Raw genomic sequence first — 14,138 nt, 5'->3', positions numbered from 1 at the left:
TAACTATAAATTCATTTAAAAAAACACATATTCATATTAATAAGAGTTCAGTTATATGAAACAAAATTTCTTATAGTACTTGTGTGACATAGACATTAGACACATAGTTACCGATGTAAATCATCTTATTTATTATTTTTTTTAATATAGGTGAAATTGAACTTTTTACCTCTTTATCACTTCTCTCCTTTTTTTTTATAAGCAAAAATAATGAATTATAAAGAGTAAGGTGTACTTAACCCTTACAATTCGATATTAACCACTTTAGATGTTCTGGAAATAATCTAAGGGATTATTACACCATTGAGAAAAAGATAAATTAACATTACCCCCTTATCCTTCGAGAAAAGATCCTCTGCAGTGCAATCTCTTCAATTGGTTTTATTACTCTTTAAATGTTGTTTTTATTTTTATTAAGATGGACAGTTCAGATTTAACTGCACCTCCTCAAGTTCATTTTCCACCTGAGGTAATCCTGATCCCTATCCTACCTATTAACCAAAACCAAGAAATGTAAATGATTTGGTCCACCAAGGAAGACACATTGGCATAAGCTCCTCTAAACACAATGTTGTTACGCATACGCCAAATAAGGTGAAGAAACTTGGCCCTATATTTTCCTTTTGCTATTTTACCAAACATATTAAAATGATGCCATCCCGCTTCAAATTGAATAAAGTTGATGCCTAGCCATCTATAAATGCTATTCCAAATTTCTACCGAGAACCGATATAAAAAAAGACACGTTGGATATCTTTTTCCTCCATAAAACATAAAACACAACACTTTTCATGAGGATTGAGGAGGATTCCTTTGCCAAATAAAGCCTCTCTTGTTGGTAATTTTTCAAGCAACAATCTCCAACCAAAAATACTAATTTTCGACGGAACATCATTCAACCAAAGATTCTTCAATGCCCTTTCCGTGTTTGCGTCAATAAGCTCCACTGAAAACCTGTTCTGCAGAAACATATAACATGACTGAATATGGACATATTTGTAGGTTTATTCAGTTTGCCGTTATTAACATTGATATATAATATGAGTTTGTTCATAGATTCTTCTTTTTATTTTTAAAATTAAGAGTGAGCGGCAAGTTTAATCTGGCTAGTTGGCCGGCTATGTTAAAAAAAAATTCGTCGCCTGAGAGATTCGAACTCTCGCGGGGAAACCCCATGTACTTAGCAGGCACACGCCTTAACCACTCGGCCAAAGCGACAACGTTGTTTATGGTACTTTGTTATATAACTATATTATTTTGGTACCTAGTAGTTTAAGACTTTGTTTAAAAAAAATAAAATAATATTGATGCATAGATACATTGGAAATTTTTGTGCACTACAAGAAAACTTTGATTTCTTAAAAAAATTTGTTGGAGGCTTTAAGCCCTTAACAAGTTACAAATGATGGTTAGTTAAAGATGAGAAAATGAGAGCACATCCTCTCTCCATTACATAGAATACAGGTAGATAGTTACGGATGTAAATCATCTTATTTAATTTTTAAACAACTACGTAGTATTAGTGGTTAATAACTAGTATTCTTAGTTTTTAATGTAGGTGAGAATCGAACTTTTTACCTCTTTATCACTTCACGCTTTATCTTATTCACACGTCACCCACAAAGTCATCATCATTATAACTCTCAATCTTAATGGCACATATTATTTAAATTTAATTGGATAAGTGTGTGATTTTGAAATTATTTACCACATGATACAATTACAAAACTGAATTTGTATTTGACTTACATACGCTACAAAGATTAATTTATTTAACTCAGATTGAAAGATTAGTTTTGATCCAATGCATATATGCATTCAAAGACTTTGGCCATAACATTACATATTTGTAGGTTTATTCTGCACACTTGAATGTAGTCATTTTATTTTTATTTTTAAGACTTTAAATTTATATGCATCAATATATTCTATTAATTTAATTGAACGAATATAATTTATTTTCAGCAATAAAAAAAAAACACCAATTATTTTAGATCAATTCAAAGAACTGAGTACAAATTGTTTTCAACTAACCAAAGTTTAATTTAATTAATTTAATAGTAATAATAAATACGAGAATCAACTGATATCATTATACCAAAATGCCAACCCTAAAAGGGACAAGGGGAAAGGCCAATTGCCAACTAGCATACTATATTTGCTTTGTCATTTACAATGAAATTCAACTAGTGTCACAATTATACAAATAATGCAATATCTTTCGTAATTGTCCGCACAAGCTTTAACTCAGTTGGTAGACATCACATTTTGTATGCCTAAGCTGGGGTTTGAATATTAGACACTCTACTTATTCATCTTAAAAGTTGAATTCTAACCACTAGACTACCTGACAATAATTTTGTTTCATCGACATGACCTTCACAATTGATGTCTAAAGTAACAATTTTCACTACAAATATCTCAAAATGAAGAATGAATCTATGTGGATAAATACAAGGGCTAAGCCCCAAATAAACAAGACAATATGTGAAATTGCTTATAAAAAATGTACAAAGTTAAAACCAACTTTAGACATGGGAAAGAAATGGAAAATGTTCACATATATGCAAATTACTTAAATAAAAAAGCATAATGGATTAATCAACATTTTCCTTCCCTTTCCCACGTACAATTTTTTTTTTAAACCACACAACAATTACATGTGTATATATATTTTATGTAAAAATAAAGAGGAACTATGGTTTCTTGATTCTCAAGAAAAACTTTCGGTGTGTCTTGACTTATGAGACCGGCGTGCTCGGTCAACTGATGCTCTTGGTGTGGATATAGAACGATCAAGGGACTCGGGTTGAGCGTCTGAAAATCTAGGAACAAGTTTGCACCCGAGTTTCCTTGCAAGAAACCGAGGAGAATCGCGTGCACTGTGAGATTTGGTCGCGGTTTTCATTTCCTTTTTTATTTTACTGAATTCTTCTTCAAGTTCGCCAACTCTAGTACTCATTCTATCCATATCAACCTTCAAAACCCGATTTTCGCGCACAACAGATACCCATCCGTCTCTTTGTACGATTTCGCCGGTTGTAGCACCTCGAGCAGACAATCGAGCAGGAGCTGCTGGAGCGCTTTCACTGTGTAAAGTATTGACGCATCCGGCTAATGCTGTTCTCAAATGCAGCTGTTCAAAGAATAACACTTGAAGAACAACTCTTAGCGGTAACCTATCGTTTTGGGAGGCATGAGCACAGGCATGGATTGAGAGTTTTTGGTAGTCGATAATGTTGCATAGTTCTTCCTTCTCTTTATCCGAAAGCCAAGGATGAGCCTGCGAAGCAACATAAGCATTCATTAAACTAATAATTCACGATCATAAATAAGAAAATGAGTGAAAATGTAGCTCGGGAAAACCAAATCGAACCTTGAAATATATGTCCAGTGCTCGGTAGAGTCCATCGTGCAATGATCTCGATGACTCGGGGAGGGCCTGCGCAAGAGTGCGTAACTTTTCTGGTTTCAAATTAACATCAGACGCAATTTCTCCAATATAACTATCTACCAACTTCGCAACTTTTCTTAATGATTCAGATGATGATGATGATGCTTGAGGATCAAGTGATGAAGGAGAAAAGGCGGTTAAATTTGACTCCATACGTACAAAATGATGGACAATATGTTCAATACAGTCTGTGTTATATAATGCGTCAGAATCGGCATAAGCTGGAATAAGAAGACTATCTAAAGTTGCCAGTTCCAATTGCATCCCTATTCTCTGCTCTAAAGATTCCTTGCAAGTTTGACTGGCATTCAATATTGAAGCTACCCGAAGAAGTCCGAGTAGGAAACGACAAAAAGATTTTCCCTTCTTTTGAGGAAGAAGTTTCTCCATGCTTTCCAAAAGAACCTTTTGATTGACGGTAGCACTAGCAGGCGTCAAACTAAAGCTTGCGACTGTTCTCGTTGTTCCACCTTGTCCACCCTGCCACCGACCTAGACCTGGCAAGTGCTTCTTAGAATAATACATTATGGCACCGGCAAGGCTTTCAGGTCTCATACCTCTCGACCGCATCGTCTTAATAAGCCTCTCGAACAAACCGACACTTAGATATGAGATATCTTCAAACCACCATTCGGATTCTGAGGTCCGAATTCTAGCACCCGTATTTATACCGTTCCAAAGAATGCTTCCACCAGGGCTCTGAAAACTCCCATACATCATCATTGGCCATCCAAATAAACTCGGGTCCGTACAAGCCATCATGGATAGGGCATTTAAACACTTATTCACTAAATGAAGATTTTCAGCTCTTGATAGAATTGGCTCAGAACTTTGGAGAGCCAAAATACAATCTTTCCAGTTGCGCAATATATTTTTATGGAAAAAGCTCTCTGATTTCGTCAACAAGTTGTATTCTTCGTATTCATCTGTCATTTCAAGGTATTCTGCAGCACAGTGGACTAAAACTACATTCTTTGCTGTCAGCTCGACACGAAACCCGTAACAGAATTTGGCCACAATCAAGAAAGTGTCAGGACCCCCAGGAAAATCTTCCAGCACCATCGTCGGGTTCTTCTCCTTGGTATTCTTGGATTCTTCATAGACACGCACAATCTTTCCACATTTCGAAACAAGAGGAAACTGCAGTTCCACAGCACATATTACTCAAACTCCAACACAACATTAAAAGCAATTTTTCATATCAAAGGCTTCATACAACTATCGTATACAAAATCTTTATTTCACAGAAACGGGAACACCCTCTATTTCACTAAGCAATTAAGCGGCAAGTCAGAATTGAAACATAGAAAACAACCAGCTCCCAAAGAAGTTTTCTCGAATATCTCAAAACATTCACTATTTCGTTTTAATTCTAATAAGAGGTCCTATAAAACTAATTGAGAATGAACAAGAACATGTGTTTATCACATGCGACAGACCTCATCCATCTAGCAATTCAACTACCAAAACAGAAGATCAAGTGAACTATATGCATTTTGCTACCTCCGTCCTTAAATTGACTAAATCACATGAATTAAGTAAATTCTATTAGTATTAAATTTCTTGACAATTGATATTTTTATACAAGTTTACCCTTCACGAGAGAAAATTAGTTTATGTTGCCATCATAGTACTATTTATTACAGGTTGCAGAAAAAGAACATACTTAGTGGTACGTTGGTAAAGAAATAATTAACAGAGATGAAAATTTGAAAGAGATTATATAAAAGTAAAAAAGTAAAAAATCTCAAGAGAGTATATATTTAGAGTCGGAGGTAGTAGTTATCACTATGTGGCAAAGATGAAACCTTTGGCAAAACAGATTAAAATGTCAACTTCATCATTAACAGGACAATTAATAAGTAAGTACTAGCAATTAAGAAGCTGTATTAAAGTAAATAAAATTCATAATCTCTACAATTAAACAATAAGATAGAAAAAACCAACATTAAAAGGATACTAAGTCACAATACATAAGCACATTAATCATTAATCAGTTTGGATCAAATCAAATAACAAAACAACAAAAGTCAATACAAGATAAACAAGAACCACACAAAAGTCTCAACTCAACAACTACTTCACCATCAAATTATGAATAGATTATTATTGAAGAAAAAGTAAAAATTATGAATCATACCTTATGAAGATGGAAATTGAAATCCTCAATTAACACAGTAATATCACTTGGCAATCCAGAATCACTAAACCTATCAAATCCAAAAAAATTGGAAGAAAAAATAAAATAAAAAATCACATAAATATCTCTTCAAAAACTAGAAAAATGCATGTATGACTAAGACTTAACCAAATAATCACTTCTACAAAACATGTCATTATTATCTTACAGATTCAACAATAACATAGGAAAACTAATTCAAACTGATGATCATATCATTCATCTCAGAAAATGTAACTCAGATAATCATACATGAACAAAAGGCAGACAGACAACAAGCTGAGCCGCTAGACCTTTCTGAATAGCAATAATTCAACTAATAAAGTATTTTAAAAAAAATTCAAAAAAGAAGAAGAATTGAAGCTAAAAAATGAAACTTTAGAGATGGGAAATACCAGTGATGACCTTCACGATGAAACCCAGAAAGCTTTCCAGATGGAGGCATGTTAAGGAAAAAAAAAACCCTCTTTTTCTCGTTACTCTATCATAGTTGCCACAAATTTTTTTTACATTAAACAAAAAAAAAAAAGCAAAAAAAAAGAAGAGAGAATGAATGAATGAAGAAAGGAATAAAGAGAGACTAACAACAAAGACGTGAAGGTAACTGTGTGTTGTGTCTTTATACAAAAAAAAAAAAACAGTTTTTTTTTTGTGACAAGAGTGAAAGAGTGGTTGTTGTTGTAGAAAACAAAGAGAAGAAAATAAGGAGAGAATGGAAAATGACAGAGTGATTGTGATGGCAGGAACGGTCGTGGTAAAGTAAAGCAACCTTAGATTAAATTAAGAGCGGCACTGTCTTAAGCCAAACCACTTTTTAGAGTCACTACAATTACAATGTTTTCTAACCAAGTCAATAAAGTAAGCCGAAAGTTAGTTAGTTAAGTGGTGATTGGTGCTGAATTTGGTAGGAAGAATTCGTGGCTCTGCAACTGCGATCGGAAGGGCGACTGAAATCGCTTGATGCCAAAACTAACCCCTCGAATCAGATTTAAAGTACGCGGTTAGTTCAGTGATGATTGACGTTGAACTTGGTAGGAAGGATTCGATCCTCTGCTTGATATCAAAACTGGCGGTGAAAGTAAAAAAAAAAAAATGGTAATGTCGAGTATCGAATCGAGTTCCTCAAAATTAAAGTGCGAACTATAAACTAAATTAAGTGATTTTTTGAGAGATAGAAATTAAGTGATTAAACTCAAGTATTTAATGATGAGTTCTTTCAAAATTTTGGGTTGGCGTAGGTCAATTTATTGTAAAACCAAAGAATAATTGTTTGAGAAAATATGAATTTGAATTTTTGATAAAACAATTTTCTTTCCGTAAATTTTACTTATTTTTCGGTTGATTTTCAGATTATAAGACCTGTTTTTCCAGAATTGAAAAAGAACACAAAAAAATTTAGAATATTTCTTTTGGACAAAAATGAGTTTGAATATTTCCTTATCTCAAACTTTAAAAGATATTCTAATTTTTTCTCTCCTTTTTACAAAAAATATTATGTATGTTATATCATTGTATTATATAAATTAAGGAGAGGTTATATAAATGAAGGGAAAAAAATAGTAATTTTTATCAAATTAAACTTATTAAATTGTTTTATTCAATATATCAAACATATAAAGTAACAAATAATATAATTTGGAAGTAATGCACCTTATATTAAATGTTATTATGAAAAAATTATTAGTATATCATGAAAAATTGAAACTGAGATTTTTTTTACCATTAACGTATTAAAAGTTTCTACCACTGTTAGCGATGACTAATCTTAATCAGAAAACCTATATGAGGCACACAAAATAAGTACATTCTCCTCTTCCAACCGAATTATTTTCATATGTATGAGTCAGAAATAGAACCCTGATCATCTACTTAAGAAACTTAAAATCTTTACCGCTTGGATCAATTCATTTTTTTTTTCGAGCGTTGGATCAATTCATTGTCCGTTGAAATTATATAAATATTTTCAATAACTCTAATTATTAAATGTATTAATTGTGATCACGATACAATCATAAAGAAGTTCTAAATTATAGAAAAATGATGCATGTCGCGAATATTTTTTTTTCCGATAACATCACGACACTATATATGTGTACCGTAGCAGACGATCTATTCTTTAAATCCATCCATCCATGTCTATGAAATGAAATCTAACGGTAGCAAGGACTTTTACGATGAATTCGCGATACTACATACCGCGACAAATAACAATACTCCTAATTTATAATTTCATATATAAAGATGTGAAGATGACGCTCTATATTTTTTGGAGAAGCCGAGGTGCGTACTATGATTACAATGTCAGGCCAAATAATTTTAACATTTTTGTCGGTTGAGATATAATTTATAAGCATTTTTTTATCATTAACCCTTCAATATTTTTTTGAAGAAAGAACCCGGATAATGTAACATTTTTGAAGGGTTAATGAATGGTTAGTGAAAAAAAAAAGTGAAAAATAGTCTTATAAATAAATAGAGTGGGAGAAAAAAAGAATGTACTCTTTATTGAAGAGTGAGAATGATGTCTTTTACTTAATAAGTGTTTTACTTTCTTTTCTTTTTGCTAAGAATATGTTTTACTCTCCATTCATACACAAATGTAATTTTTTTTTTGTCAAGTACTCCCATGACTAAAAATTATATCCTTACAATAGATAAGTGATGTGTCCGAAATTCAAACTTCAACCCCTACATATATAATGAATGTTCCTATTAACTGAATCAAACTCACTAGAACAACACAATTATCGATATGCAACATATTCATAAGACTTAAATAGTGAATTTTCTATCATATCATATAGATAGTTTTTTTTTTTTTGATAAGCATATCATATAGATAGTGACTTAACCTAAACTATATGCTATAGGACACAAACAGCTTATGACTTAACCAAGAAGATGTTTGTTTGTGAATTGTGAGTTAGTAGCAATGAATGAATATAAATGGGGGGCAGATAAGAAAGAGCATAGAGGAGCGTCACTCACACATCTAAGCTAAGAACAACATTAATATGACATGTAAATAGTGAGTGAGTGTGATATGTTGTGTATATCATTTGTTGTCCCCCTTGCCATCTCTCTCTCTCTCTCTCTCTCTCTCTCTCTCTCTCTCTCTCTCTCTCTCTCTCTCTCTCTCTCTCTCTCTCTCTCTCTCTCTCTCTCTCTCATTCATTAATGTTTATTTGGTTATTCTTTTGGTTTGTGCACAACAACTTTGCCTATTTAAATTGGAGAATCATGGTCCAACCATAACACGCGTGGTTTTGATCTTCTTAAAGAAAGAGTACCTTCCAATATGGGGCATGCTCTTTGTTTTGTGGTTACGGTCGTTAGGTGGATATAGGACCCACTATTTATTACTACTACTCATAAACCATAAGGTAGCATTTGTTCTTTGAGTTTATTATTTGAGAAATTATCAGCTTCAAAAGGGAGAGGTTAAATTTAGGTTTTTTCTAATTAACCCTCACATAAATTGAGGGTAGGTGCCCTATGATGATGTGGCACCAATGAAATTCATCCACATTTATTTAAGTCAAACATAATTAATTTTTTACCATAAATTATTTTGACTACTTTTATTTTCAATTAATTATATTTTATGTATTATATTCTATGAATTTATATTTTGGACCTAATTACTTTTGATTTGTTTGCTTCTTCTTCAAATTGTATTACGTCTCAAACAACTTTCTTCTTCGCGTAAAAAAAAAAAACTTTCTTCTTATCGTCAAAAAACTTTCTTATTCTTCTTAATGCTTTCAATCTCTGCCGCAGCCTCCACCACCGTCATGTTAGCATTCTACGGCTCCTCCGCTTTTGTGTTATCCGATGTCAATCTTTACTGCAGCCTTCGCCACCGATCTACCGGATTTCTTCAAGATTCTAAAACTTGTGATTTTCAATTTCTTAGATGTTATGTTTTTTAGCGTATTTTTTCCTGTTTTTTTTTCCTTATTTTTTCCTGTTATGTCATAGAATGTGATTCCTATTCATCGTCATTTTGTTTTTGTTTGCTTTGGTTGTCCATATCGGGAAAAAATTGAAAACAAAATAGTTTAGAGAAGACAAAACAAAATTAGGAAGACAAACTAATTCTTGAACTTGTTTAGAAGTAAAAATATAAATAGTTCATCTGAACTAAAAGAAAGGTCGGACCATTGTCGGAAAACATACACACAGGAGCTCGCCCGATCACAAGTGCGGTCTACCTGAAATTTATCCGATCAAAATGAAAAGGTTCGACTATTATAAGAAGACGAACTAACTCTTGAACTTGTTTAGGGTTTAGGGTTTAACTATTGATCACAAGTAAAAATATAAATAGTTCATCTGAACTAAAAGAAAGGTCGGACCATTGTCGCAAACCTAAACCTAATTACTTAACCTAATTTTTTCCCCTCTTTTTTCTAAGATCGACATCATGTCAACCAACGTTAATCTATGCAATGATTTAAAGAGATTGAAAAAATAAATACTATATACTCCATCTGTTTCAAATTACTTGTCGTTTTAGAAAAAAAAAATTAAGAAAGTGTATTTTTGCACTTAATTTCTTATTATACCTTATTTTAATTCACCAATAAGCTTAATTTGTTTTTTTCCATGCATTTTATCTTTCCAATAAATTTAATATGTTATGTACCAATTTTTTTTAAAAACAAACATTTTTTTTTTGAAAACTTAAAAAAACAAACTTTAATTTTCCAAATATATAAATCTTTTACGGTTTCGACTACTCCTAAATATTTGGAATTTACATGAGTGACTCAGATAGTTAACAATTTTTTTTTCTAAAACGACAAGTAATTTGAAACGGAGGGAGTATTTACACCGGAATAACATAAATTATTTGTTTTGATTTTTTTTGAAGCATTATTTGATTTCATTTAATAAATGTACAAGTGGAATTGTGTATTTAAATTAGAGATATTGGTTTTTTTTTCTTTGTTGTTTTTGTTCTCTTATTATTTTTATTTAAACTAACATTGATATATATTTATTTTTTCGAGCCTATAACATTGATTTTATTTTACTAATAACATTGATATTTTAGAATCAATATATAATATTTAGAAACAAGCATTAATGATCAAATTAATTCTAATTATATTTACACATTGTCTAAAATATAATTAAAGAAAACTAGTAACATAAAATATAATTAATTGAAAATAAAAGTAGTCAAAATAATTTATGGTAAAAAATTAATTATGTTTGACTTAAATACACGTGGATGAATTTCATTGGTGCCACATCAGCATAGGGCAACTACCCTCAATTTATGTGAGGGTAGAGAAGTAGTCACCTTAAATTTAAGGTGATATACATACTTTTGATAATTTGAAGATATTTGTCCAATAATCAATGATAATAAATCACATAATTATTTGCATTAGTACCTACAACTAACTTATAACTAACTTTTATTTCATGGGTAAATACATCCAAATTATCAAGGGGTAAACTAGAAAAAACCTAAATTTTAATAAACACCTAGTTATGGCTCATTATTATTATTATTATTATTATTATTATTATTATTATTTGATAAGCAAGGTTAGTTGTTAGTATTACAATATTATGTTAGTTTTTTCCTCCTTTGCCAGGACTTGAACCCCGAACCTTCTGCTCCTTAACCCTTAGCTCAACTAGCTTAACCATCCGTTATGACTCATTATAAATCGATTAAAAAGTTATATTTGTTTTAAGGGAAATGTTAAAAATGTATTGTTTCAATCTAGAACTCAGATTCACAATAGCAACGCTGAATTAGTTGATGACGACTCTTTAGAAATTTAAAAATGCTGATTATTGGTCGAATTTGACATCTTCTTCGACCCTGATGGAGGAGGTGTACCTGCAAATAGGGTTGGGAACAGGCCAGGCCAGGCCTTGACAGGCCTGAGCCTGGCCTACGATTTTTTTTCAGGCCTAAGCCTGGCATGTGGCCTATTAAATGATATTTTTTTTGGCCTGGCCTGAGCCTTTTAAAAGCCTGGTCTGGCCTTGTAGCCTGTTTAAAAGCCTGTGTTACATTAAAACTTCTCTATATAGTTTTTTTAAATAGGCTAAACAGGCCTTAAAAAGTTCACATTTAAATTTTTATAATTTCTACAACATTAAGAAAAAGCTAATAATATAATTAACACAATAATTAAAAACTAATCAAATAACAAATACGATTACGAAAAGTCGCAATAATTAAAAGCTAATAATATTTATATAAATAATATTTTTTTATAAGATATAAATAATAATATTATATAACTAATAATTATTATAAACAGGCCGGCCTATCAGGCTTCGTAGGCCTTTTTAGAAGCCTAAGCCTGACCTATTTATGTAAACAGGCCGTTTTCAAAGCCTAAGCCTGACATTTTTAATAATCAGGCCAGGCCAGGCCAGGCTTATATAGGCCAGGCCGAAGGCCCCTGTAGGCCGCCTGGCCTATTCCCAACCCTACCTGCAAATATATTGACGCTCAAATTAGTATATGTTTGAGGTGGTGGCTAGAGTTAAAGTGAATTATGAAGCATACTTTGAGAAATTGTGACGTGAGACTTTATATAGCCTAAAAGTTGGGCTTGAGTCAACCTCAAGCCTAATCAAAACATGTACCTAACTTAGAACACAAGTTAGTATACTAAAGGTGTAAAATTTTGTATTGAACACAAGTTAGTATACTAAAGGTGTAAAATTTTGTATTGAAAATTGCACATTCTATTTTTCAAAAACTTAAAAATTGTTAATTTTTTTTGGAAGAATAGATAAAGGTGATTGGCTTGGGTAGTTGAAATAGACCCTCACATCTTATGTTTGCTGATAAATTGTTAGCTTGTGAAGGTGATTCTTCTTTGATTTTATATGAGCAGTATGCCAGTATCTCATTCAAGTTAGATCATTTTATTCAGTTGATTTTATTGGAGTCTCTATACTCTCGCATTAGTTAAGCGTTGTTTTTTTTTCCTTCTGGACTTGACCCTATGGATTCTCTAACATGTGTGGATGTGCCCGATACACATATTAACATGACTCTTGTTTTAAACTCATTAATAGATTTTCTTGAGTTAATTAATTATATAAAATGTATTGGGTCACGAGGAGAGTTTGGGGATCATCACATTGTGTTTAAAAGCAACCACACAAGTGAGTTGAACACCATATTTTTAACCTAAAACCTTAAGTCATTGTGTTTATGCGTCATCTAACTTATAAAATACTCAATCAATATGAAACTTAATCCACCTCATATTTAACACAATAAAATGTCGAACTTAAACTACAATAATTTAGTCTAGTAATAAAAAAAAAGGCAATCTTAATTATGGAAAAGGATCAAATTTGAATCCTACTAGTAGTAATAAATATAATATTTTGTAAATGCTTTTTAAAATCTAAACTTTTTTTTACTCCTTTCGTCTCAAAATGAGTATGGCTGAACTAAGCTAAGCGTTTGGCTTGTCCTATTAGGTTTTCAATAGACATGTACATTAAATATCGAAATCCGTTACATAAAAGAATTAACATAACAATGTTTGTAGTATTTAAAACTAAGTCCAGCAAATTGAAAGTCTCTTCAGACTCCGCGACTCAGTTTCACTATGTGAACTATTCACATATCTTTATATTTTTCTACTCATTATGTAAAAAAAGTATCTTAAAATGTGGAACCAGACTCTCACATTAATTTTTTTTTGTCAAATAACTTAAATGACAAGACTCACACATCTGAATGTGGAGAAACATGAAATCCGGGGTTCGAACCCGATCGACCACTCCAAAATAAATTTACTTTATAAGAAAAATGTGTACTTGATCATCATTAATTAATAGGAGTGAAGAACTCAGATATGTGATGGACAACAATTGTCACCTTAAAATGTAGGGACGGTACTTGTCGTAATAATTAAACTTTTCAATTAAGTTAGACGAACATCCTCATTTGTGTATAGAAGGAACATAATATTATGTTATTGGCGCATTTAAAGGAAGTAAGTAAGTAACTAGTTAGTTAGGTTTTTTTTTTTTTTTTAGCAAAACTAGTTAGATTCTTAGTTTTGGGCTGAAAATGCTCGTCGATCCAAATGATTCATTTTTGTGGTCTCTTTTTGCCCCCGCCCCGAAACTGACCTACATCACAACGTCCATTCGCTTCGTGCGGGAAGGCTAGGAAGTTCAATTCATGAGACCGCGGCGAAGTGGAGCAGCCGCGAAGTTCCTTACTTAGCTACATGAACTTTTGATTTACAGAAGTTTAAATTTGAATTTTAAATTCTAGCTCCACTTCTTCACATAAACATATTTTTGCAACAAAAGAAAAAGGTGTAACTTTGTTGCTTGCATTTTCTTCCTTCATTATTTACTGTTTTTATAATATTGTTAGACAAGAAATCCAATGACACTACGATGTTGGAAAATCTATACACAGTTATAAAGTAAGTTCTTTTCTTTCAACCGATTTTTTTCTTATAAGTTAGAGATAGAACAATTTTGACTAAT

At 31.9% G+C, this 14,138-nt stretch overlaps 1 protein-coding gene and 1 non-coding gene across 2 annotated transcripts; both read right to left on the bottom strand.

Moving 5' to 3' along the window:
* Positions 1-1,136: 1,136 nt before the first annotated feature.
* Positions 1,137-1,218, bottom strand: TRNAS-GCU. Its single transcript has one exon. It is a non-coding gene; the product is annotated as a tRNA-Ser (tRNA).
* Positions 1,219-2,362: 1,144 nt separating this feature from the next.
* On the bottom strand, positions 2,363-6,386 carry LOC123895472 (BTB/POZ domain-containing protein At3g44820-like). The gene is made up of 4 exons (XM_045945832.1): positions 6,029-6,386; positions 5,595-5,664; positions 3,377-4,594; positions 2,363-3,283 (listed from the first exon to the last, which is right to left on the bottom strand). Exons 1-4 carry the CDS (start codon positions 6,076-6,078, stop codon positions 2,714-2,716), a joined length of 1,908 nt encoding a protein of 635 aa, XP_045801788.1. The 5' UTR covers positions 6,079-6,386; the 3' UTR covers positions 2,363-2,713.
* Positions 6,387-14,138: the final 7,752 nt, after the last annotated feature.

Source organism: Trifolium pratense, linkage group LG7 (genome assembly GCF_020283565.1).
Source record: "Trifolium pratense cultivar HEN17-A07 linkage group LG7, ARS_RC_1.1, whole genome shotgun sequence".
Classification (NCBI taxonomy): domain Eukaryota; kingdom Viridiplantae; phylum Streptophyta; class Magnoliopsida; order Fabales; family Fabaceae; genus Trifolium; species Trifolium pratense.
Note: the sequence above shows the minus strand (reverse complement) of the source record. Positions and strands in the feature narration are given on the sequence as shown.

Bases quoted from the DNA above. Each gene is read 5' to 3' on its own strand.
- LOC123895472 (XM_045945832.1), bottom strand. From the start codon at position 6,078: ATGCCTCCATCTGGAAAGCTTTCTGGGTTTCATCGTGAAGGTCATCAC. The intron at 4,595-5,594 runs GTATGATTCATA...GTGGAACTGCAG, and splicing joins TCAATTTCCATCTTCATAAG to TTTCCTCTTGTTTCGAAATG. The intron at 3,284-3,376 runs GTTCGATTTGGT...GTTGCTTCGCAG, and splicing joins CACTGGACATATATTTCAAG to GCTCATCCTTGGCTTTCGGA.